The sequence below is a fragment of the Schistocerca gregaria genome, chromosome 10, assembly GCF_023897955.1.
Source record: "Schistocerca gregaria isolate iqSchGreg1 chromosome 10, iqSchGreg1.2, whole genome shotgun sequence".
Lineage (NCBI taxonomy): Eukaryota > Metazoa > Arthropoda > Insecta > Orthoptera > Acrididae > Schistocerca > Schistocerca gregaria.
In genome coordinates, this window is record NC_064929.1 from 130,498,058 (window position 1) to 130,526,040 (window position 27,983).

General features: G+C 44.1%; 1 protein-coding gene across 1 annotated transcript in view; it reads right to left on the reverse strand.

Annotated features, from left to right (window-relative positions):
• LOC126293211 (proton-associated sugar transporter A-like) overlaps positions 1–27,983 on the reverse strand; it is a 476,357-nt gene that overhangs the window by 35,973 nt on the left and 412,401 nt on the right. Inside the window, exons 6-9 of the mRNA XM_049986334.1 lie at positions 24,857–25,008; positions 19,889–19,993; positions 6,767–6,877; positions 6,647–6,727 (exon numbers count right to left, since the gene is read on the reverse strand). Coding sequence (XP_049842291.1) covers positions 6,647–6,727; positions 6,767–6,877; positions 19,889–19,993; positions 24,857–25,008 — 449 coding nt within the window. The remainder of the gene's footprint in view (positions 1–6,646; positions 6,728–6,766; positions 6,878–19,888; positions 19,994–24,856; positions 25,009–27,983) is intronic.

Consider the following 27,983-nt stretch of genomic DNA (forward strand, 5'->3'; position numbering starts at 1 on the left):
GATGTGTGTGATGTCCTTAGGTTAGTTAGGTTTAATTACTTCTAAGCTCTAGGCGACCTCAGAAATTAAGTCGCATAGTGCTCAGAGCCATTTGAACCAATTTGTGCGTGGCCCGTATTTGTGCCATTTCTTAGTTTACATCTTGTTATTGCCTTACTGCCACCTCATTATGTTAATTCTCAATTACTAGTGTCACTTAGTTGCTGGCTTGCCTGTCCATGAGTGGCAGCACCAGCACTTGTGAATATAGGCCCTGCCGTATTATCTTGGCTGGACTGCTATGACTTCCAGTCATTGTGTGTCGACGAGTCATTTGAAAGGCCCCAGCAGTTAGTTCGGACATGGCAGTGGTGAGTTGGCACGTGGCACAAGTTCAGTCGGGGCGCGGAAGCAGTAAGGTCCGGACCGCCATGACTCGCCCGAGGGCTACCGACACACATGATTGGAGTGGCGACTACTTTGGTTGGTTCTCAGTCGGTTGTCTTGCCGGACAACGTGTGTTTGGCCATCGATCGCTTATGGGTTGCCTGTGTGTGCCGACTCGTGATTTGTCCCTGTTATTCTACAGTCACCTTGTCTAGTTATTCTTGCAAGTGTTTGTAAAACTGTGTGTAGTCTGTGTGATTGGGACTGACAAGTTATTCTAAATGTTGTCGGTGTACTGGCTCTGAGGAGTCGGTCGGTTGGTGTGGATCAGCCAGGAAATCTCTGCGCGGCGCAGCGGTCTGGGCCCGCTGGCGGTCTCTACGCAGTGTCTGAGTGTATGGGAGCTGTTCCGATTGCTACAAGGTTCGTGGCTCACTGCCCCTGGACATCAAAGTTGAGTGGTAATTTAATTACCCAAGCCAGTCTATTCACATTATGCCGTTTGTTTTCATTGTTGGCCATTGGCGGTATTCCCGTGAGCAACAGTGAATGCTCGAGCTGGCAAAAGTTTGGCCACCATCCAGTGGAGTTTAACTGTATTTTGGTTATTTGAAGTCCATGTGCACAAGCGGAATTTTCTGCCTTTTTGGCTTTGGAGTTCCTTGTGTACTGGTCGGGTGGAAAGCAAGTCGCCTTGTTGGTGGGTCCGTTGACTGTCTCTTGGTTGGGTTGCCGGAGGATCGGATATAGCTGGGCCCACCACCTGTCTCCCCAAAGTGAACGTTAATATTTCAAGTTCAGACGGACCCCGGGAAACTTCTGAGCGCCGCTGGTTGTACTGCCTTTTCTTATTGGTGTTTCATTGTGTATTTTGAAACGTCCCCTTATAAAAATTATACAAGACTGTGCTTAAACTGACACAATATTTTTAGCGCAACGCAATCTGACTTTCAATAATCCCTACAAAAGAATGGCCCTGACTAACATTAACCTATACCTTTCGCAAATCACTTACCTCACTAAAAATCTTCGTTACTTGAACTACTACAATACAGCGAGCGCCACTACTGCTAGCTAAATAAAAGATTCAAACTACTGAAGGCACTAACTACTGACAGGCATAGTTAGCAAATAAAAGATTTTGATAGAGAACAAACAATGTATTTACCTCAATAGTGTTCAAAAGTCATAATGTATATAGCAGTTCACGACATCCAGTCTTACAAATTTCAATACTCTGCCATCTCGCTCCCCACATCCACCACTGCTGGCGGCTCACCTCCAACTGCGCAACGCTACGCGCTGTTAACATCCATCTGCCCAACACTACGAATGGCAGATAACAATGCAAACTACCCACAGACTGCGCACAGCACAGCCAGTGATTTTTCATACAGAGCGCTACGTGGCGTTACCAGTAAGAAAACCTAAACAGCCAACTTACAATTTAAATGGCTCATAGACGATGGAATGAATTTGTGTGCTTTTAGTTGGGTTTTAAATAATGGGCCTTCAGCTGTTTTAAAATTGAAAATTCGGTACTTGTCAAGTCTTGCATTGTTTGGGCCTTCAGCCTCGTTTAAAATATTTATGGGTTAAGCTTTGGGACTTCTGACTCTTGAAATTTCATTGTAGTTGTGTTTTTGAATCATGGGCCTTGAGCTACTTTGAAATTATAATTCCTTACTTGCTAAGCCATAGATTGTTTGGGCCTTCAGCCTCATTAAAATATTTTTTTCTGGCTAAATCTTTAGGCCTTCTGTCTTTTGAAAATTTATTGTAGTTGTGTTTTTACATCAAAGGCCTTCAGCCATATTAACATTTAAATTCCTAACTTGTTAAATCTTAGATTGTTTGGGCTTTCAGCCTCATTAAAAAAAAAGGAATTATTTAAGGATAAAGCCTTGGGCTTCCTGCCTTATAAAAATTTATTATAGTTGTATTTTGAATTATGGGCCTTCAGCCGCTGTAAAATTAAAATATTTTACTTGTCAAGTCTTATACTGTTTTGGCCTTCAGCCCCATTTGAAATATTATTTAAGGATGAAACCTTGCGCTTTCTGCCTTTTGAAAATTTATTGTAGTTGTGCTTTAAATCATGGGCCTCCAGCCATTTTAAAATTTAAAGAGGTTGTGCCCTTAAGCCATAGTATTATGTGACATATTCAGTCGATAGTTAAACTCGGAAATCTGCGCTTTAATGTTTGGGCAACTAAATAAAGTTATATGTGTTCGAGTGTAACTGACAGCCACTTAATTTTGGCCCCTTTCCACAATTCCAACTACCTGTTCTGTCCTGCGGATTTAACCACTCGTTTCACTTTGAATACCACAAATGGTGGACAAGTTTAATTCAAATGGCTCTGAGCACTATGGGACTTAACATCTGAGGTCATCAGTCCCCTAGAACTTAGAACTACTTAAACCTAACTTACCTAAGGACAGCACACAACACCCATGCCCGAGGCAGGATTCGAAGCTGCGACCGTAGCGGTCGTGCGGCGGTGGACAAGTGTGTCAGCACTATCGACAGGGGCGTCCACTGGATCGTGTGCAGTGCTCGATCTCCTCGAATGAGAGTGTCCGCACGTTCTGACTTTGCAATAGCTGTAGCTGTGTGCACCTGGACAGTATGCAGGAGATGGGACACGTTTGCGTGACCTTGTCGCGATGATGACAGACGCCTCGCCCAACGACTCGCCGTGCTTTTGTCGAGTACCAGGTCTCTGTAGGCATTCTGCAAATGCCTACGAATATTTGTGTTGCTCCGGTTTCCCCCCAAAAGAGTCCAGTGGCAGCTATCTGCTGGGATGACACCTCCGTCACGTACGCCATTTTGAAGGCTACGAACAGCACTGCCACTAGGGCGACCAACTCTCTCATGTTATACAAGTTCTATCGAATTTTAGCACTTTTTTTTTAAATTCTCCCGTCTTCCTTATTGTCTGCCTGTCTCTCCCGTATGATTCGTTTAGTGATCGCTTTTATAACCTGTAAGGTGCACTACTGGCCATTAAAATTACTACACCACGAAGATGATGTGATACAGACGCGAAATATAACCGACAGCAAGAACATGCTGTGATACGCAAATGATTAGCTTTTCAGAGCATTCACACAAGGTGGGCGCCGGTGGCGACACCTACAACGTGCTGACATGAGGAAATTTTCCAACCGATTCCTATACACAAACAGCAGTCGACCGGCTTTGCCTGGTGAAACATTGTTGTGATGCCTCGTGTAATTAGGAGAAATGCGTACCATCACGTTTCTGACTTTGATAAAGGTCGGATTGTAGCCTATCGCGATTGCGGGTTATCGTATCGCGACACTGCTCATCGCGTTCGTCGAGATCCAATAACTGTTAGCAGAATTTGGAATCGGTGGGTTCAGGAGGGTAATACGGAACGCCGTGCTGGATATCAACGGCCTCGTATCATTAGCAGTCGAGATGACAGGCGTCTTATCCGCATGGCTGTAACGGATCGTGCAGCCACGTCTCGATCCCTGAGTCAACAGATGGGGACGTTTGCGAGACAACAAACATCTGCACGAGGAGTTCGATGACGTTTGCAGCAGCATGGACTATCAGCTCGGAGACCATGGCTGCGGTTACCCTTGACGCTGCATCACAGGAGCGCCTGCGATGGTGTACTCAAAGACGAACCTGGGTTCACGATTGGCAAAGCGTCAGGGATCAAGATGTGGCTCTACGATCCGTTACAGCGATGCAGATAAGATGCCTTTCACTTCGACGAGGCCATTGGGAACCAGTACGGCGTTCCATATTACCCTCCTGAACCCACCGATTCCATATTCTGCTAACAGTCATTGGATCTCGACCAACGCGAGCAGCAATGTCGCGATACGATTAACCACAATCGCGATAGGCTACAATCCGACCTTTATCAAAGTCGTAAACGTGATGGTGCGCATGTCTCCTCCTTACACGAGGCATTACAGCAACGTTTCACCAGGCAACGCCGTAAACTGCTGTTTGTGTATGAGAAATGGGTTGGAAGCTTTCCTCATGTGAGCACGTTGTAGGTGTCGCCACTGGCGCCAACCTTGTGTGAACGATTTGAAAAGCTAATCATTTGCATATGACAGCATCTTCTTCTTGACGGTTAAATTTCTCGTCTGTACCCCGTCATCTTCGTGGTGTAGCAATTTTAATGGCCAGTAGAGTATGATATATAAGTAAGGTTCAAAGGGCTCTGAGCACTATGGGAATTAACATCTGTGGTCATTAGTCCCCTAGAACTTAGAACTACTTAAACCTAACTAACTTAAGGACATCACACACATCCATGCCCGAGGCAGGATTCGAACCTGCAACCGGAGCGGCATATACAGGGTGTTTCAAAAATGACCGGTATATTTGAAACGGCAATAAAAACTAAACGAGCAGCGATAGAAATACACCGTTTGTTGCAATATGCTTGGGACAACAGTACATTTTCAGGCGGACAAACTTTCGAAATTACAGTAGTTGCAATTTTCAACAACAGATGGCGCTGCAAGTGATGTGAAATATATAGAAGACAACGCAGTCTGTGGGTGCGCCATTCTGTACGTCGTCTTTCTGCTGTAAGCGTGTGCTGTTCACAACGTGCAAGTGTGCTGTGGACAACATGGTTTATTCCTTAGAACAGAGGATTTTTCTGGTGTTGGAATTCCACCGCCTAGAACACAGTGTTATTGCAACAAGACGAAGTTTTCAACGAGGTTTAATGTAACCAAAGGACCGAAAAGCGATACAATAAAGGATCTGTTTGAAAAATTTCAACGGACTGGGAACGTGACGGATGAACGTGCTAGAAAGGTAGGGCGACCGCGTACGGCAACCACAGAGGGCAACGCGCAGCTAGTGCAGCAGGTGATCCAACAGCGGCCTCGGGTTTCCGTTCACCGTGTTGCAGCTGCGGTCCAAATGACGCCAACGTCTACGTATTGTCTCATGCGCCAGAGTTTACACCTCTATCCATACAAAATTCAAACGCGGCAACCCCTCAGCGCTGCTACCATTGCTGCATGAGAGACATTCGCTAACGATATAGTGCACAGGATTGATGACGGCGATATGCATGTGGGCAGCATTTGGTTGACTGACGAAGCTTATTTTTACCTGGACGGCTAGGTCAATAAACAGAACTGGCGCATATGGGGAACCGAAAAGCCCCATGTTGCAGTCCCATCGTCCCTGCATCCTCAAAAAGTACTGGTCTGGGCCGCCATTTCTTCCAAAGGAATCATTGGCCCATTTTTCAGATCCGAAATGATTACTGCATCACGCTATCTGGACATTCTTTGTGAATTTGTGGCAGTACAAACTGCCTTAGACGACACTGCGAACACCTCGTGGTTTATGCAAGATGGTGCCCGGCCACATCGCACGGCTGACGTCTTTAATTTCCTGAATGAATATTTCGATGATCGTGTGATTGCTTTGGGCTATCCGAAACATACAGGAGGCGGCGTGGATTGGCCTTCCTATTCGCCAGACATGAACCCCTGTGACTTCTTTCTGTGGGGACACTTGAAAGACCAGGTGTACCGCCAGAATCCAGAAACAATTGAACAGCTGAAGCAGTACATCTCATCTGCATGTGAAGCCATTCCGCCAGACACGTTGTCAAAGGTTTCGGGTAATTTCATTCAGAGACTACGCCATATTATTGCTACGCATGGTGGATATGTGGAAAATATCGTACTATAGAGTTTCCCAGACCGCAGCGCCATCTGTTGTTGAAAATTGTAACTATTGTAATTTCGAAAGTTTGTCTGCCTGAAAATGTACTGTTGTCCCAAGCATATTGCAACAAACGGTGTATTTCTATCGCTGCTCGTTTAGTTTGTATTGCCGTTTCAAATATACCGGTCATTTTTGAAACACCCTGTATAAGTAAGCAAAGTATGTCTTACTTTGTATGTTTACACGCCCATTGTCGTCCAGTTCAAGGAAATGCGTATAATTGTGTAGCTGATGTTCACTATGATTAAATGTCCCTTATTCTCCCCTACAATCATGGTCTGTTTTGGTCATGTCCCTTGTGATCAAAAGTTGGTCGCCCTAGCTGCCACCTATCGGAACTTTACGAAACTAAAGGGGTTGAAGCTGAATATTACACGATGGCCCACGAAACATTTTGTTGCGTCATGTACTGAACACCCCTTGTGCAGGTAAGGGTGTTTACACGTCATGAGAAACAGTACTGGACTAAGATTGAGCCTTGCAGAACGCGCAAGTTAGAGCAGCAGCGGGCGGTGTCTGACTGACCTGCGGCTCCGGGGCGCTGAAGGAGGTCTCGGCGGTGGGCGGCGGCTGCAGCCAGCTGCGCGGCTCCTGCTGCGGCGCGGGGGCGGCGGGGGGCGGCGGGCGCGGGGGCGGCGGAGGCGCCGGCTTGTGGTAGCTCTCGTCGTAGCCGAAGTTGACGTAGCCGTTGCCGTGCAGCGGAGAGTCCGTGCCCGCGATGGGCCGGTACTCTGCCCTGTCCGGCGCGCCGCCCACCTGCGTGCCGCACACCCACGCATGGTCTTATGTCAAAGCGGTAGGTGTATCGAAACAAAATGTCCAGACACTCTGTGACCAAAATGGTACTCAAACAGTGCGTGACAGACTAAAGGCCGAAAGCTGTTTCACAGAGGAAGACTGCACTGTAGTTCCTTCTCCAGATTGTCGCACAGATGGCAAAATGTTAGATATCGAAATAGATGACAGGGGGACTGAAAAACAAAATCCCTCAAAAGAGGAAAGGCCGCTGGACCTGATGGGGTACCAGTTCGATTTTACACAGAGTACGCGAAGGAACTTGCTACCCTTCTTGCAGCGGTGTACCGTAGGTATCTAGAAAAGCGTAGCGTTCCAAAGGATTGGAAAAGGGCACAGGTCATCCCCGTTTTCAAGAAGGGACGTCGAACAGATGTGCAGAACTATAGACCTATATCTCTAACGTCGATCAGTTGTAGAATTTTGGAACACGTATTATGTTCGAGTATAATGACTTTTCTGGAGACTAGAAATCTACTCTGAAGGAATCAGCATGGCTTTCGAAAAAGACGATCGTGTGAAACCCAGCTCGCGCTATTCGTCCACGAGACTGAGAGGGCCATAGGCACGGGTTTGCAGGTAGATGCCGTGTTTCTTGACTTCCGCGAGGACTTCCATACAGTTCCCCACAGTCGTTTAATGAATAAACTAAGAGCATATGGACTGTCAGACCAATTGTGTGATTGGATTGAAGAGTTCCTAGATAACAGAACGCAGCATGTCATTCTCAATGGAGAGAAGTCTTCCGAAGTAAGAGTGATTTCAGGTGTGCCGCAGGGGAGTGTCGTAGGACCGTTGCTATTCACAATATACATAAACGACCTTGTGGATGACATCGGAAGTTCACTGAGGCTTTTTGCAGATAATGCTGTGGTATATCGAGAGGTTGTAACAATGGAAAATTGTACTGAAATGCAGGAGTATCTGCAGCGAATTGGCGCATGGTGCAGGGACTGGCAATTGAATCTCAATGTAGAAAAGTGTAATGTGCTGCGAATACATAGAAAGAAAGATCCCTTATTATTTAGCGACAATATAGCAGGTCAGCTACTGGAAGCAATTAATTACATAAATTATCAGGGAGTAGGCATTAGGAGTGATTTAAAATAAAATTATCACATAAAGTTGATCGTCGGTAAAGAAGATGCCAGACTGAGATTCATTGGAAGAATCCTAAGGAAATGCAATCCGAAAACAAAGGAAGTAGGTTAGAGTACGCTTGTTCGCCCACTGCTTGAATACTGCTCAGCAGTGTGGGATCCGTACCAGATAGGGTTGATAGAAGAGATAGAGAAGATCCAACGGAGAGCAGCACGCTTCGTTACAGGATCATTTAGTAATCGCGAAAGCGTTACGGAGATGATAGATAAACTCCAGTGGAAGACTCTGCAGGAGAGACGCTCAGTAGCTCGGTACGGGCTTTTGTTAAAGTTTCGAGAACATACCATCACCGAAGAGTCCAGCAGTATATTGCTCCCTCCTACGTATATCTCGCCAAGAGACCACGAGGATAAAATCAGACAGATTAGAGCCCACACAGAAGCATACTGACAATCCTTCTTTCCACGAACTATACGAGACTGGAATAGAAGGGTTTGTGAATGCGCATAGCAGCAGACAGTAATTTTTGTTTTCATAGGAGTTCAATTCTTAAGGGAAACTATTATTAGGCGAATAGATTACGTATTGATTTTTGTCATTGATTTCTTTTGTAATTGCCAGGGAATTGTTTCAGTATGTATTTAATTGAGAAGTATTTCAGTCTGTCTCAAGAGTTTGATTAATTTGTAATATTGCTTACTGGAGGCAGATTTACAACGAAGCAACTGTTCAATCGTTGTGATTCATCCTCTTGACGGTTTACATGCTTTCTTTAAGATTAATTGTCCTAAAATATAAATAGTACAGAATTATAAGCATAGTATATTCCTGAAAAATTTCCAAAAATTACTTTCCAGCCTCCAAAGCAAATAATATTAGAAAAACCTATCTGCAGAACAAGTAGTAAATTTAATCTTACTATAATTCTCATGATGCTAAACGTAATTAAATGGTATACTATTTTACCTATACATAACTTTATAATTATATTAGCAATGTTGTTGTTGTGGTCTTCAGTCCTGAGACTGGTTTGATGCAGCTCTCCATGCATCTCTATCCTGTGCAAGCTTCTTCATCTCCCAGTACCTACTGCAACCTACATCCTTCTGAATCTGCTTAGTGTAGTCATCTCTTGGTCTCCCTCTACAATTTTTACCCTCCACGCTGTCCTCCAATACTAAATTGGTGATCCCTTGGTGCCTCGGAACATGTCCTACCAACCGATCCCTTCTTCTAGTTAAGTTGTGCCACAAACTTCTCTTCTCCCAAAACCTATTCAATACTTCCACATTAGTTATGTGATATACCCATCTAATCTTCAGCATTCTTCTGTAGCATCACATTTCGAAAGCTTCTATTCTCTTCTTGTCCAAACTATTTATCGTCCATGTTTCGCTTCCATACATGGCTACACTCCATAAAAATACTTTCAGAAATGACTTCCTGACACTTAAATCTATACTCGATGTTACCAAATTTCTCTCCTTCAGAAGCGCTTTCCTTGCCATTGCCAGTCTACCTTTTATATCCTCTCTACTTCGACCATCATCAGTTATTTTGCTCCCCAAATAGCAAAACTCCTTTACTACTTTAAGTGTCTCATTTCCTAATCTAATTCTCTCAGCATCACCCGACTTAATTCGACTACATTCCATTATCCTCGTTTTGCTTTTGTTGATGTTCATCTTATACTGTCCTTTCAAGACACTATCCATTCCGTTCAACTGCTCTTCCAATTCCTTTGCTGTCTCTGACAGAATTACGATGTCATCGGCGAACCTCAAAGTTTTTATTTCTTCTCCATGGATTTTAATACCTACTCCGAATTTTTCTTTTGTTTCCTTCACTACTTGCTCAATATACAGATTGAATAACGTCGGGGAGAGGCTACAACCCTGTCTCACTCCCTTCCCAACCACTGACTCCCTTTCATGTCCTTCGACTCTAATAACTTCCATCTGGTTTCTATACAAATTGTAAATAGCCTTTCGCTCCCTGTATTTTACCCCTCCCACCTTCAGAATTTGAAGGAGAGTATTCCATTCAACACTGTCAATGCTTTCTCTAAGTCTACAAATGCTAGAAACGTAGGTTTGCCCTTCGTAGGGTCAGTATTGCCTCACGTGTTCCAACATTTCTACGGAATCCCAACTGATCTTCCCCGAGGTCGGCTTCTATCAGCTTTTCCATTCGTCTGTAAAGAATACTCGTTAGTATTTTGCAGCTGTGACTTATTAAACTGATAGTTGGGTAATTTTCACATCTGTCAACACCTGCTTTCTTTTGGATTGGAATTATTATATTCTACTTGAAGTCTGCGGGTATTTCGCCTGTCTCATACATCTTGCTCACCAGATGGTAGAGTTTTGTCAGGACTGTCTCTCCCAAGGCCGTCAGTAGTTCCAATGGAATGTTGTCTACTTCTGGGGACTTGTTGGTACTCAGGTCTTTCAGTGCTCTGTCAAACTCTTCACGCAGTATCGTATCTCCCATTTCATCTTCATCTACATCCTCTTCCATTTGCAAAATATTGTCCTCAAGTACATCGCCCTTGTATAGACCCTCTGTATACTCCTTTCACCTTTCTGCTTTTCCTTCTTTGCTTAGAACTGGGCTTCCACCTGAGTTCTTGACATTCATACATGTAGCTCTCTTTTCTCCAAAGGTCTCTTTAATTTTCCTGTAGGCAGTATCTATCTTACCCTTAGTGAGATAAGCGTCTAAATCCTTACATTTGTCCTCTAGCCATCCCTGTTTATCCATCTTGCACTTCCTGTCGTCTCATTTTTGAGACGTCTGTATTCCTTTTTGCCTGCTTCATTTACTGCATTTTTATATTTTCTCCTTTCATCAATTAAATTCAATATTTCTTCTGTTACCCAAGGATTTCTACTAGCCCTCGTCTTTTTACCTACTTGCGGTACACAGATATGTTATAGAATCGCATCACCCCTAGCCTATGGGATAAATACCTGCTGGAATGTACGACGTTAATGCAGGATGGCAGCAGACCGTATTATTCATTTCGGACCTCTTGATTAGTATGGAAGTGTGATTACGCATGTCAATCACATCGCGATTACGGGCAGCATGGGGGTTCACGTCTGAGCCTCAGAACGTGCGCTAGCAGCGCATGTCGGGTGTTTCAAGCGTCAACTTCGCGTCTCAATATCTCGGGATGTAATGGGAATATTGCGATGCAATCAACGGCATTGTGTATGTGCTTTGTCATGCTATGGATGACTGAAGAAAAAACATAGGAAGTCCATTTAAAAAAACATAAGTTTGTGTTAAAAAAACACATATGCTTTCGTTTTAGAATGTTTTCAAGTATGTACATTCATGGGCCCCAGCCCTACATTGATACCGGTGAAAGTCGTTTTCCAATAGCTGTTATTGTTCTAGAGATATTTTGGGTGGACAAGATAGCTGGGACACCCTGTATGTAGTTGTAGTAAGCAGCAACAGCAGGAGCCGCCATACAGAACATGCATAATAGGTTTTTTTTATGTTTTTGTTAAATAATGGAATGCAGACCAAGCAGTGGCAACAGCAAGACCAAGTATGTTATTTGTTGCGCACAGGACCAAATAAAAAATAATAATGTTTAGGCGATCTCTGTAATAGCAAAGTTAACAAGAGTACAAGCACGAGATTTTCAGTAGAAAACACGAGATAAGAAGATGGAGCTCGCGACATTCAACTGCTATCTTCCTCCTTGGCTGATATTTTCCGCTGTCGTACCATTGGCTGGGCAGAAGGGAATTGATTAGGTTGTTGGTCGGTCCTTCAGCCATCCCTGGGTCGGGTTGCCATCCGATTATTTAACCTTACTCTTGACTGTCTGTCTCACCTCACCTTACGTTAGAGCAGGGCTTCCCAACCTTTTCAGCTGGTGGACCCCTTCTTCAGTCGAAAATCCATGGTGGACCCCTAGTCTGTTCCCAATGCCCCCCAGTATCAATACTCTTTGGTTTAGAGATGAATGAAAAAGACATTAAGGTCAAAAATCGACTTATGAAATAGATAGTGCACTGACAAAGCAAGTTTAACATTTAATGATTCCTGGGGCTCATACGTGCGAGCGAGAGCTGTGATTGGTCGACAAAGCCAGCTCCGAGCATGCGTAAAAGGTTTCAGCGCATCTACCCCCGTGAGCCGGCGCACAAACGACCTCCGTAATGTAGCGAAACAGTCGATCAGAGAAGCCGCATTCTCCAGCACTAAACTGTGTATGCGTTCTCATTTAGGAACCGCAAAGTCTGCTTGGGAATACGACCTGAAGTAAAAGTACACATTTTTTTCACACGAAAAAATAGTGATGAATTTGATTTTTACATTTTTATTCAATAATTTTACTCATTATTTTACACAACTTGGTGAAGGGTGGCAATACGGCCTTCAGCCGACTTAAACTAAAATTTGAAGATTCATTTATTTAAAAACTAAATTTTGAAAGTTTTTTCTATCTGAAATTCTTGTTATCCAGGCCTTGACCCCTGAGATGTTCTATGTCCAGTGTATGGCCTTCAACCGAGCTTTTACGTGAAAGATTTTTAAGATAAGACCTTCAGCTGTCTTAAATTAAAATTTAGAAAAGTGATTTGTTAAAACTATTTTTTTTTTAATTTGCTCTTGAAAGTTGGATTCCTTTCATGTTAATTTCTTAAATCTATTGTCATTTACGGCATAAATTCCTCTTCTAAATTTATTGTGGCGTTTCTGACTATCTGCGAGGAGACTGAGTAGTGGAACGTGTTACTTTTACACATAAACAAGTACGATCTGTCACACTACTATACTTTAAAACACAGTTTATATGCAATTCATGTCACACAGCCTCATACGGAACCTACATCCGCTTTCTTTTATGTACTGTATATGATAAGATACTGTCATCCCCCTTCCCTTCTGTGTGAGAGGATGAATGAGCAAATGTATTTCTAGTTGCATGCTTGAGGGTAGCAGCAAGTCTGTCTGCTAGAGAACAGTAGGACCAACGTCGGAACAGTGGAACTACTGAGTGTGTCAGTGAACAGTGATTATACGGTTCTTAGTCCAATGCATATACGTGTGTTCTGTCAGAGAAACTTTGACTCGTGTGTTCTGCAGGGGTTCGATTTATTGGTGTTTATTAGACTGACTCTTGTATTTTGCAGGTGTTCTTTTCTTTTAGACTTTGACTCTTGTATTCTGCAGGTGTTTTATTTATTGGTGTTTTTTTAGACGTTGACAACTGTACTTTCAGAGCTGTTTTATTTCTCAATGTTTGTTTTTGTGTGTTGTATTAGATTTGTGATATTTTGTTTCGTAAATTCATTCCTGTGGCATTGGTTCATGCTCATTGGACAGTGATCGATTAGCCTTTGCATGGGGCATATTTATAGTGAGGAACCCCTTAAGGGTAACAATCACATAACTAATTGTAGTTTCAGTATAATGACATAGTGATCACTGTTTGATAACTAACTGAAATATAGTAGAGTGATTAAATTAGTGCCACAAAGTTATTTTAATTCTACAAATTATTAGTTTTATAAGATATAGAATTTTTTTTGCGATAACCACTTTGTAAAAGATGTTGTTTCTCTTATCTTTTTTTTGCTTTTGCGGATTGTGCATTGTAATGTTCTGCTTTATAATACTGATGTTATTTTCATGTTTTTTTTTAACTGCTGTGGCACCTTTGCTATTTTCATAAATTTTACTTGTTAATAAACAGTCATAAAATTTCCTGTGATCAGTTGGCTCTTGCAATGAGCAAATACTGGTGAACTCCATAAGGGTAACAACCAGAAATTGTTTTCATATTAATGACACAGGAACCATTGTTTTTACTTGCTGACCGAATTAAGTCTACACTATCTTTTTAATAGGTGTCACAGATTGTTTATTTTTCTCTTTGAAATTAGTAGATTCTAATGATGTGTTGAAATTGTGGTATTTTAGCAAGTAGCTGGTGACCTTTTGCCTTTTCTTTAATTTTTGGTTTGAGTTGGGTGTGAGAAGCTTGCTTGGGAAGGTCCTAGCATGGCCAGAAAATTCCCTGCACAGTCTTTTCCCGGAGCGTTGGGGTTATGAAAGGTCTCTGTTGGATTCCTTTCACGTTAATTTCTTAAATCTGTTGTCATTTACGGCATAAATTCCTCTTCTAAATTTATTCTGGCGTTTCTGACTATCTGCGAGGAGACTGAGTAGTGGAACGTGTTACTTTTACACATAAACAAGAACGATCTGTCACACTACTACACTTTAAAACACAGTTTATATGTAATTCATGTCACACAGTCTCATACGGAACCTACATCCGCTTTCTTTTATGTACTGTATATGATAAGATACTGTCATCCCCCTTCCCTTCTGTGTGAGAGGATGAATGAGCAAATGTATTTCTAGTTGCATGCTTGAGGGTAGCAGCAAGCCTGTAGGACCAACGTCGGAACAGGTAGCTACGCTTTCTAAAAGCAAAGAGGTTTCTATCCTTAGTATGGTTCTGTCCGTCCCTTGTCATGTTGGTATAGGAAGCTGCCCCTCTGGTCACTTCCGTTTTGTATCGGGAAGCACCCTTGGTAGGAGCGCAGGTCAGTCTGTTCGCGGCGAGCGCGTGAAGTGGTAAGATCTCCGGCTAAGCGCGTGTCTGCTAAGTCCGCAGGACAATGGATTTCTTAAGTTCAGCCTAACTGAAAATTTAATCGCCTTTATTTCAGGTTTTACCTCTACCTCTAAAATATCTAATGTCATCTTAAATTGCAACTCAGTGTATTTCGAGTGACAACTTCAGAATATGTTCCAGTAGTTGCTTTGTCACTACTTTGTGAGTAAAGTGGAACCACGTGTTGATCAGTAACTCTAACTAAGATCATCAATCTTAAATGCGAATGTTCGTGAGATTATAACGTCTCGTCTTGACAATATTATTCAATATAGCAACTTTTCTTTATGTTCAACCCACGTGGAGTGTACTTTGTGAGACCAGTACCACGTGCTTATACAATTGTTTGACCCATCAGGTTAATAGTAAGACGATAGTAACCAGTTCCCGGTTTTTCTTTTGTAAACTGCTTTTCGATCTAATTTATTTTAATTATCAAAATTATTGTGGAGTTACACTCTTTGTGTAAACCAAGTTGACCACGTGAAGCATGAGGTGTAATCATCAAAGTAGCCCTCAGCTATTCTTTTCGGGAAGATTTCTCAGAGAGTTAGTATGAATTTAGTATACCAGTGTGTGGTAATTACATGACGGACAGGATTGCGCTACAAACGTAACTTCTTTGGGTGAAAATTGAATCGGTTGGTTGTGGTTAACTTCCTCTTGCATATGTTTCAATGTTCTTCGTGTGTTATTTTATGAATGTAGTGTTGTATGCAGTCTCCCAATCTTGGATCCCTATTTGATGTGTTCTGTAAGATTACAAATTCACATTTTCACAATCCTAAATAAGGCAGCAGCTTAGTTATGACTCAAGTTTAATATGCTGAAATTTCAATGATCAATGTTAAAATAAATTTCCAAATATAAACTGATTTATTTCTTTTTATTTAAATTCTCTTTTTTATATATGTATCACCGGTTTTCGTATGACTATTAAAAGATTATAATTAATGTTAGTCTGGTTGGAAATTTGGTAAGCTAGACTGGATACCTGGTGAAACAGTTGCTCAGTAATGCAACGTTAACTTCCTCAGATAGCTCACAGCTTTTAAACTGCTCTATTGTTTATCAGCACCGCTTTTTACACCTCAAACTAAATCAACAACATTACACTCTATCTGAAATTCTTGTTATCCAAGCCCTAAGCCCAGAGTTGTTCAGTGTCTTGTGTGTGGCCTTCAGCCGAGTATTTACGAGAAATATTTTTTTAAAGTAAGGTCTTCAGATGCGTGTATTCTTTCAAGCAATTTTTATAACTTGTGTTCAGGCCTTCAGCTGTTCTTGTTTTTGGTGTTTTGTGCCTTCAGCCCAGAAGGTATCGGAAGTTTTCTTAACTAGGCCTTCAGCCATATTGTTTTAATTTGATCCTTTAAGCCATTGTGTAATTAAGTAGTTCTTAGGAAAATAAAAGTTTGCGTGTTTGTGCAAATGACAGTAACTGATTACGGCCCTCTCCACAACCATAAACTGATCCACTCTGTCCTGCGAAACCAGACTGCAAATTGCACAAAGTTTTCAACAGAAGTTGTAGAGAATTTAATTTTGGAAAAGTGATGGTAATAAAGTTAACTGAAACTGTATGAATGTGTAAGATAATCTGCTTTTATTAATACGATAGCACAGGTGAATTCATGTTAAACTGGAAGAAACAAAGCTCAGTGTTAACGAAGTTGAACAGTGTACATACAATTTCACAATACATTCACAATAAATGTTCAAAAATGTCTCCACCGAGTTCAATGCATTTAGATGCGCGTGTGTGAACAGATTTTACTGCTCGTTTCAGTTTCTCAGGGTTGTTCTTAATTTAGGCTATTGCATTCATAATGCGAGCAAGTAATGCCTCATGTATATTGATTTTTCCCCTCATAAACTATGTCTTTCATCCATCCCCTTACACGAAAATGCATTGTTGTTAAATCGGTGTAGCACCACGACCAATCCATATTTGGGGAAAAATGTTCATTTAAATGTGTAGAACGGCGTTGGTGAAATGTGGGGGCGCGCCGTCATGTTGAAAATTAATCTGCAGACGCGTAGCAAGTAGTAATCCTGCTTTACTTTTAACCTCATACAGTTTTGCGATGGCTTCATGTTAGCGGAGTTGCTAAATTTCAGGCTACACCTTTTACTAGCTGTAACTCCGTAGCCAAACATTTGTGGACCTATGTTTATATGAACTTTTTTCTTTAGTTTTACTTGCAGTATGAGATATTAAAATATTTGCATATGTTCGTGAATCACCCTGTATATGCCACCAAAAACAGCGCTTTAATGGTTATTGCGAAGAAGTATGGTTACCACCAATGTGGTTTATGGAAGGGGCTTGGGAAATATACTCAGCACAAAATTAATCTGTCATTTGTGGTCCTTGGGAAGCGTACTCACCACCAACTTAGGCGTATCGCAAAGGTTCTGGGAATACGTTTTGCCACTGTCTATGCCTGGCCTCTGGTGGCAGCACACAGCACCAGGTCTATGAAAACTGCTGCAACAATCAGTTTCTGTTTCTTGTGGGATTACTACTGTTGTCTTAACACATTGTTTCGCTTCTGCAGTATAAATTATTGTGGCCTGTATCAGCTCGTACCTTTATTGCGTGATAAGGTTTCGAGGATTGTTTTCACATTGTGGTAAGTGAACTTTAATATCGGTAACAAATTGAGTAATAGAAAACATAAAATAAAAGCGGGTAACACGGTACATTACTTTTTATGTGTAATGGCATCAAAAAAGAGAAGTGGTACATCAGTTTACCACCAGTTTTAATAACTAACAAAGGCGCAGTGGTAATACACGTATCACCACAGTTTTTCGTCCTAAATCACAAAAACGAAATTATCAAATTTGTAATGGGACAGCAAAAAAATTATCTTTGTTGAGTTCCTACAAAAAATGCGCCCGCGAAAGGGTTAATTTGCACGCAGGTATAAATGTAGTCGACATTTTTTCTTCCTCAAATTTCGGTAATAGGTTTCAGTTTTCAAAACACTAAGAATTAAATCAATAAAACTTCATGGAAGGCTAAATTGCCTGTCTTCTTTTTCGCTAGGAAGAGGATGTTTCCATAGGGCTGTGACAAAGGATAACGCTTTATAAAACAGCCAATGCAACTCGCAACCTTTGCAATGTCATTAGACAACCTGTCTGTACCCCGTCCTGCCATAACCACTCGTCTACAGTCAGGAAAAGAGCCCCGTATCAATTTTTGAACATGCTTTAATATTTTTTCATTAAGTCATCATCTTTATTTAACCTGCTAACAAAATTCTGAAAAATCATAAAACTTGCTACATTTGTATAGGAAAAAAAATTGCAGAAAGGCAGATAAAAACATGACTTCAGTCACACACACACACACACACATTATATATATATATATAGCCCAGTCACAATCAATGGACCACCCTGTATATATTTCTCACAGCATATGCCAATTGTACAAGGTCGAATGATGTATCGTTGCGTTGAAAATTTTAACATACAAGAGACGGTTAACTATAATAGGAATAAGGGCATTTAAATACCCAGCTTCATACAAATTTTTTACGAAGCTTATTTATTAGCCACAAATAAGAGATGCTCTTTTCATATTACCTTATTACAAATCTCATTTCGTTTGTTTTAAAATACGCACTAAGTGGATAATTTGTATACCGCATGTCATAGATAACAATTATGAACAGCGCTGCAGTCCATTATCTCTGCCCATTGTACAAGCTGACATCTTTTAAAAGAAAATACTTTCGTGAATCGACAAACACATTTGTCGTTGTCGCCTTGATTATGATTTATCTATTCCAACCACATGTTTACATAAAGTATGAAGTGCAATTAAAATCTGAAAATACAATTAGAGATTTTTCCGGCCTTCGTGGTATATCAGGCAAGAACCGAAGAATACGTTCTAAACTATACATTTCGCATTTATTTCCTTCTTTGTATTTTATAGTCGTATTTTTAATTAAACTTCCCTTCAACAACATTTTTGACGTAACGTTGAATTGTAATACAGATGCATTTTTAGATACCCAGCTCTTTAATATATGTATATATAAATGAAAAGCATGATTATCAAAAATCTCAAAATGTACATTTCCGATTTACTTGAAATTTTTATACGTTTCCATAATAAACGTTCAGATTGCTATAGCCTGTATAGTTTCTAACATATGAATAAGTATATAAAATATGCAATAGCGAACCAGGAAAGTTGTGTTTATGGCTTATTGGTTTATAATTAAAATACTACTACAGAATCTGAATTTGCAATTACAGTAAACAAGGCTCAAAGTCAGAGTGCGGGGGGGGGGGGGGGGAGGGAAAAGGAGATCAATAGAAGAATGTGACAAAAGGAATGCAGAGAACACGGAGGAGGAGATGGGCAGAGAGATGGGAGGAGAAAGTGGAGAGAGAGGGGGATGAGAAGATGGAGAGGTGAGGGGGAGATGGAGGGGAGAAGATACAGAGAGAGGGGAGGAGAAGATATACAGAGAGGGGAGGAAAAGATGGGGAGAGAGGAGGAAGGAGAAGATAGAGAGGGAAGAAGAAGATGGAGAGAGAGATGGGGGAAGCAGAAGATACAGAGAAAGGAGTAGGAGAAGATAGTGGAGGAGAAATGGAAACAGAGTGAAGGAGAATATGGAGAGAGGTGGGAGGAGAAGATATACCGAGAGGAGAAGAAAAGGTGGATAGGGGAGGAGAAATTGGACAGAGAGGGGAGTGGAAGGTGAAGAGAAACAGGAAGGAGAAGATACAGAGAGAAGAGGGGGAGAATATAAAGTGAGAGGGGAGGAGTGGATAGAGGGGGAGGAGAACATGGGGAGAGAGAGAGAGAGAGAGAGAGAGAGAGAGAGAGAGAGAGAGAGAGAGAGAGAGAGAGAGAGAGAGAGAGGAGGAGAAGACACAGAGAGAGGGGAGGAGAAGATACAGAGAGGGGAGGAGAAGACAGAGAGAGGGGAGGAGAAGGTGGAGAGAGAGAGGAGGAGAACATGGACAGTGAGAGGTGGAGGAGATGATTAACAGATAGAGGTGGAAAGAGAAGGAGATGATCAAGGAAAGGGGGAGGTGGTGATGGACCGAGACAGGAGAGAAGACGTATATTCAATTCCTATACATGTTAGAAAAGTATGGTTTTCTTTCTTTTCTATGTAAGTAAACCACGTGGCTGCATACAGTAGTCCTCGAAAATATAAAAGAGAATAAAGAAAACTCACCTGGTTAGCATAGTCCGGCGACACGCTGCCGTAACCGTAGCCATTCACCGACCCCTCCGTGGATATCTTTATGTACTCAGCGCTGTCGGGCTTTCCCTGCTGGTTCTGCAACACGCGACAACACACAATTACGGAATGCGGTATAAGGCGGCAAAGCGGTACAACGCTACCGACACACTCGTGGAACCCACTGCAGTAGCAGAAGGTCACCGACGGTAGCGGCCGAGTACAGGCCCCACAGCTGATGAGCGTTCAGCAGTTCTGAGCGCTCTGCTGTGGATTCTGTCGGGCGCGGCTGTTCGAATTGCTACACGTCGATATTTGCTGCTCATTATTTTTCAGGAATTGGCAGCACTGGCGCCTTATCGCTAATAGCTTCCATTGTTGTGTGCTTCAGTATCAAGGCGACTGCTCAATTGTCGACATACACTCCTGGAAATGGAAAAAGAACACATTGACACCAGTGTGTCAGACCCACCATACTTGCTCCGGACACTGCGAGAGGGCTGTGCAAGCAATGATCACACGCACGGCACAGCGGACACACCAGGAACCGCGGTGTTGGCCGTCGAATGGCGCTAGCTGCGCAGCATTTGTGCACCGCCGCCGTCAGTGGCAGCCAGTTTGCCGTGGAATACGGAGCTCCATCGCAGTCTTTAACACTGGTAGCATGCCGCGACAGCGTGGACGTGAACCGTATGTGCAGTTGACGGACTTTGAGCGAGGGCGTATAGTGGGCATGCGGGAGGCCGGGTGGACGTACCGCCGAATTGCTCAACACGTGGGGCCTGAGGTCTCCACAGTACATCGATGTTGTCCCCAGTGGTCGGCGGAAGGTGCACGTGCCCGTCGACATGGGACCGGACCGCAGCGACGCACGGATGCACGCCAAGACCGTAGGATACTACGCAGTGCCGTAGGGGACCGCACCGCCACTTCCCAGCAAATTAGGGACACTGTTGCTCCTGGGGTATCGGCGAGGACCATTCGCAACCGTCTCCATGAAGCTGGGCTACGGTCCCGCACACCGTTAGGCCGTCTTCCGCTCACGCCCCAACATCGTGCAGCCCGCCTCCAGTGGTGTCGCAACAGGCGTGAATGGAGGGACGAATGGAGACGTGTCGTCTTCAGCGATGAGAGTCGCTTCTGCCTTGGTGCCAATGATGGTCGTATGCGTGTTTGGCGCCGTGCAGGTGAGCGCCACAATCAGGACTGCATACGACCGAGGCACACAGGGCCAACACCCGGCATCATGGTGTGGGGAGCGATCTCCTACGCTGGCCATACACCTCTGGTGATCGTCGAGGGGACACTGAATAGTGCACGGTACATCCAAACCGTCATCGAACCCATCGTTCTACCATTCCTAGACCGGCAAGGGAACTTGCTGTTCCAATAGGTCAATGCACGTCCGCATGTATCCCGTGCCACCCAACGTGCTCTAGAAGGTGTAAGTCAACTACCCTGGCCAGCTAGATCTCCGGATCTGTCCCCCATTGAGCATGTTTGGGACTGGGTGAAGCGTCGTCTCACGCGGTCTGCATGTCCAGCACGAACGCTGGTCCAACTGAGGCGCCAGGTGGAAATGGCATGGCAAGCCGTTCCACAGGACTACATTCAGCATCTCTACGATCGTCTCCATGGGAGAATAGCAGCCTGCATTACTGCGAAAGGTGGATATACACTGTACTAGTGCCGAGATTGTGCATGCTCTGTTGCCTGTGCCTATGTGCCTGTGGTTCTGTCAGTGTGATCATGTGATGTATCTGACCCCAGGAATGTGTCAATAAAGTTTCCCCTTCCTGGGACAATGAATTCACGGTGTTCTTATTTCAATTTCCAGGAGTGTATTTGCTGATTACTCAGTTTGATACACCGCGTCCATTCCCATTATATTTCAACAGGTAATTTCTTTGATTACCCACATAGCTTAAGACGTAGTAGAAAGCTAATTTAGAATGTAAAATGCACTTATATTCTTGGAGCATTTAGTCGTCTGTTACAGTTGTCTGAATATCAATTATCAAATTGATACACTGCGCCTGAGCCGGCCGCGGTGGTCTCGCGGCTCTAGGCGCGCAGTCCGGAACCGTGCGACTGCTACGGTCGCAGGTTCGAATCCTGCCTCGGACATGGATGTGTGTGATGTCCTTAGTTAGGTTTAAGTAGTTCTAAGTTCTAGGGGACTAATGACCACAGCAGTTGAGTCCCATAGTGCTCAGAGCCATTTGAACTGCGCCTGATTGCGTTTTTTATAGGAATTTTATGATTTTAGGTGGGATATTCTTCATGATGGTAGGCTGCAGTAAGATGTATAATAATGTTGCAGAAATCCAAAAGGTGCTATTCGAAGAGCATAATAATGAATTTCAAGAGTATTTTGAAGACGAAGTGTACACGGATTGTGGTGGGGTAGTTGAAATCCAACCGGAAGTTTCGGAAACAGAGGAAGACCACAGTGAAGATGGCGAGGAGGTACTTGAGGAAAACGGCCATTACTGTATTGGAAGGGACAAAGAGACAGAACGTAATAAAGTTCCACCATCGTAGAGAGTACGATTCAGGGCTCTCAATTTGGAAGTGACCTGGACCTATAGGTGTGGCAAAAGCAACGAGAACGCTACAGGTGTCTCATAAATTAGGCTCTTCATACGACCCCACAAGTAGTAGTCCATAGGGGGTTAAATCCGACGATCGTGGCGGCCACGCGGTTGGACCACCACGGCCTATCCATCTTTCACCATACCGTTTGTTGAGATGTCTCTAGACCGCCTGTGAAAAGTGAGGTGGTGCTCCATCATGCTGAAACCACATTTCCTGATGGGCATTCAATGGCACAGCTTCCAAGAACGGGTCCGTTACGTGTCGTAGGAAGACTAAGTATGTGGGACTCGTGAGCTTGGATAGAAGGAAGTATGGTCCAATCACATGACCGTCCAGAAAACCTGCCCACACGTTAATTCCAAACCTGTCTTGAAATCCCTGAACATAAGTGGCATGAGGGTTTTCGTCCGCCCAGACACGGCTACTTCGAGCATTCAGAACACAATCCCTTGTGAACCTACATTCACATGTGAAGAGAACTCGACGCGGAAACACGGGCGCGTCGAAGCAACGGTGCAGGAACTGTGTGCAGAAGGCGACGCGTTGTAGAAAGTCTGCTGGACCCATAGCGTGTACCCTTTGTAAGTGGTACGGATGTAACTTCAAAAATGGTTCAAATGGCTCTGAGCACTATGGGACTTAACTTCTGAGGTCATCAGTCCCCCAGAACTTAGAAATACTTAAACCTAACTAACGTAAGGACATCACACACATCCATGCCCGAGGCAGGATTCGAACCTGCGACCATAGCAGCAGCGTGATTCCGGACTGTAGCGCCTAGAACCGCTCGGCCACTCTGGATGTAACTGTTGCTCATGCAGGACATCCAAGACGGTACTGTGAGTAACAGCTATTACACGCGCAATTGTTCGTGAACTCGTTAACGGGCTATCTTCAGTGCGATGCAGTACACCGCCTTCAAATTCGGAAGTGCTCTGTAGCCGTGGAGTACCACAGTCCTGCCTCCTCACGGTGAAGGTACCCGTTTCTCGTAGCCGTCGTGTAACTTGGGGAAACAGTTTGTGCGATGGAGTGCGACGGTGTGGAAAACGTTCGTGATACAGCCGACTAGCAGCTCTTCCGTTACCTCCAGCTTCGCCACACTCAAGGAGCATGTCTGTGTACTCCGCAAACGTGTACTGCACCATGTTTCCTCTATCGGTGATGTACAGGTATTGACTCGGTCACACAGCAAAGTGGACAATAAGTGACAGCTGGGGATCGATTGACATTGTACACGTCATCATGCCTACCCTGTTGCATATCAGGACAGGGAATTGTGGTGTCACCGCCAGACACCACACTTGCTAGGTGGTAGCCTTTAAATCGGCCGCGGTCCGGTAGTATACGTCGGACCCGCGTGTCGCCACTATCAATGATTACAGACCTAGCGCCGCCACACTGGCCTTGGAGAAACCAAGCAAATTACAGAAATGTTACCGGGTATTCTAAGTCAATTGGGCACTGAAGGTTTGACTCAATTAAAGCGCCTGGTATAGAGTGTGGCAAGCAGTTCCTCAACTTGTTGAGAACTTCGACGAGGCAAGTAAGGAAGAGGTTGCAGTAATATTAGATAAATCCAAGGGGAAGGACGCAGATGGATCAGCAGGTGACGGAAAACAGGAAGAAAAGTCCAAAGAAAATAAGGACAAGGAGAATTGAAGAATCTGAAGGCTGAGTTATTTTGCCGTGAAGAGTAGCTGTACCCCTGAATCCTGCAAGCAACGGCAGCAGTCTTCATGAACATTTTGATGTGCATTTGCAACATCAGTTCTATAAAAATTTACTCTCATTGTGAATAGAATAAAAATCAAAGTTTAATAAAAATAACTTTGAGTGATTGTATACTTGCTTGATATAATTGAAAGAAAAAAGTTAATTTTCATTTCTCTTACATGTTATAAAGCCCTTAAACTGCGGAAGAGAAATGTTGAGTTAGTGTCTTAAAGTTGTTTCGTATTCTTTAACCACACTATTTTATCAGCTGTTGAGCAAGTGAGACTTAACTAGCAGATTGTATAATGAAACGGATTAAAAAAAGCACTATGAGAATTAACATTTGAGGTCATCAGTCCCCTAGACTTAGAACTACTTAAACCTAACTAACCTATCGACGTCACACACATCCATACCCGAGGCAGGATTCGAACCTGCGACCGTAGCAGCAGCGCGGTTCCGGACTGAAGCGCCCAGAACCGCTCGGCCACCGCGGCCTGCTGAACATTCATGCCACGTGCCTGTGAGGTGCACATGCCCACCTGCAACTGCCTCGTGAAATGTCTGGCTGCTACAACGGCACGTTTCCGGCAGTCACGTCCAGTGGAGATGCAGCTAGCCGCTGGAGTGCCCAGCAGCTGGACTCACCTGTTGGCTGTGCAGCTGCTGTCGAGCTTCGTCTGCCTCCAGCACGTCCAGCGGTATCTCCCGGAAGCTGGTCACGGTGTACGTGACGCACGCCACGAAGATGAATGTGATCAGCGTGAAGACTGCACGCACGTGTCCACCCAGCACGCGGCCTGCCGTACAAAACAACACAACACCAGCATGTCGTTACACTGAGGTCCCTGTAAACTTTCAATCTCTAAATCAACCGACAAGAAATGTAAAACGTCAGTCGCCGTGCACCGTGACCAATCGACGTGAGTACACCCAACAAGTCTGGCCGGATATTGACTTCACTCTGCATAAGCACACTGACGGCTCCCCCCCCCCCCCCCCCTCCCCGAGACACTTTCCAGGGAGTCGGACAAAATATTACTTCCCGCCACATACATCTCGCTTAATGACCACCAGGAGAAAATTAAAGAAATTACAGGTGAAATGTGTTTTCTTATAGGACAACTATCCAAGGAGTTCCACCCAATAATATCCAAACAGCAGATTCTGTACACAATTTATTAAATAGCCAACACTAAACTCTTTTAAATAACAACAAATTCATATAGCTTACAGAACTTAACAAATGGTTAAAAGAGTGAGCTTTGAAAACAATAACGGCGGCATGCCACTATAAAATCAAACAACCTTTCACAAAAGTGCTTTCAGAGTTTACCCAAAACACAAAAATCCAATAATAAGTTAACTTGGCATCACAATTTAAAATCATTTATATAAAAAAACTGTTAGAAAGATAATGGCACTTGGCACCAAAAAATGAAAGAAGCGCAACACACAACCAGTAAATATAACAAATAATAATTTGATACAACCAAAGGGCAAGGGCAACTCCGAACGCAATCACAGACAAGCGAGTTGTCAGCACTTCGGAGCCTTCCCACTAGAAACGGTCCCCGAAATAAACCCCTGAGAGGTACCCGACATGCCTCCCACAACTGCCCATCACCTACGCACCTTGATTGTGTTCTGTAACACACGACAGATAGTATCAACACAAGATGAAATTCAAAAATCAAATAACACTGTAACATCCCGACACCACATGATAACCACGGCGCCGTTAACTCGGGCGCTCTTAACAAGTGCCGGAAGCCAACACACACAAATCTTAATAAACAATTCTCACTTCTTAAAACAAAACAATAAAAGCCAAGCGCACATGAATAGTCAAACCACATCTTAGAAGTGCCTTAACGACACCAAACGCGACTATTCCACCAAGTTAATAATAACACAGTGAGATAAAAAAATACAGAACATACCACTAAATGCTGTTACAAAACCAAATTGACGAGATCGTGTTGTTCAGGTCCCAGAAGACCACATATACCAAGCAGCAGATCAGGGGTTACTTAGGCATCGAATTTCCAGTATTTACCTCTGAAGGGAATAGAACACACCCCGTGGTCTCTATCAGAGCATTTCGAAATGTTTTACTTCATACCTGGACCGAATCCCAGAAAATTAGATTTGTTGTCAGATACACTACGGATATGGTGGAATGTAGGTTGCCACTACTATGAACAGTTTGAGACAGCTTCTCTTGATAAATATTGGTCTGAGGCCACGCAGGAGAGGCTTGGGCATGAAGTATTCAACCCAGCTCCAATGAATCTCCCAATGAATCTCAACCTGGTACCAACAACCAACAATTAATTTTATATGATCATTCCACTTCAAATCGTTCCGCACGCATACTCCCAGATATTTTACAGAAGTAATTGCTACCAGTGTTTGTCCCGCTATCATATAATCATACAATGAAGGATCCTTCTTTCTATGTATTCGCAATGCATTACGTTTGTCTACACTACTGGAAATGGAAAAAAGAACACATTGACACCGGTGTGTCAGACCCACCATACTTGCTCCGGACACTGCGAGAGGGCTGTACAAGCAATGATCACACGCACGGCACAGCGGACACACCAGGAACCGCGGTGTTGGCCGTCGAATGGCGCTAGCTGCGCAGCATTTGTGCACCGCCGCCGTCAGTGTCAGCCAGTTTGCCGTGGCATACGGAGATCCATCGCAGTCTTTAACACTGGTAGCACGCCGCGACAGCGTGGACGTGAACCGTATGTGCAGTTGACGGACTTTGAGCGAGGGCGTATAGTGGGCATGCGGGAGGCCGGGTGGACGTACCGCCGAATTGATCAACACGTGGGGCGTGAGGTCTCCACAGTACATCGATGTTGTCGCTACCAGTGGTCGGCGGAAGGTGCACGTGCCCGTCGACCTGGGACCGGACCGCAGCAACGCACGGATGCACGCCAAGACCGTAGGATCCTACGCAGTGCCGTAGGGGACCGCACCGCCACTTCCCAGCAAATTAGGGACACTGTTGCTCCTGGGGTATCGGCGAGGACCATTCGCAACCGTCTCCATGAAGCTGGGCTACGGTCCCGCACACCGTTAGGCCGTCTTCCGCTCACGCCCCAACATCGTGCAGCCCGCCTCCAGTGGTGTCGCGACAGGCGTGAATGAAGGGACGAATGGAGACGTGTCGTCTTCAGCGATGAGAGTCGCTTCTGCCTTGGTGCTAATGATGGTCGTAGGCGTGTTTGGCGCCGTGCAGGTGAGCGCCATAATCAGGACTGCATACGACCGAGGCACACAGGGCCAACACCCAGCATCATGGTGTGGGGAGCGATCTCCTACACTGGCCGTACACCTCTGGTGATCGTCGAGGGGACACTGAATAGTGCACGGTACATCCAAACCGTCATCGAACCCATCGTTCTACCATTCCTAGACCGGCAAGGGAACTTGCTGTTCCAACAGGACAATGCACATCCGCATGTATCCCGTGCCACCCAACGTGCTCTAGAAGGTGTAAGTCAACTACCCTGGCCAGCAAGATCTCCGGATCTGTCCCCCATTGAGCATGTTTGGGACTGGATGAAGCGTCGTCTCACGCGGTCTGCATGTCCAGCACGAACGCTGGTCCAACTGAGGCGCCAGGTGGAAATGGCATGGCAAGCCGTTCCACAGGACTACATCCAGCATCTCTACGATCGTCTCCATGGGAGAATAGCAGCCTGCATTGGTGCGAAAGGTGGATATACACTGTACTAGTGCCGACATTGTGCAT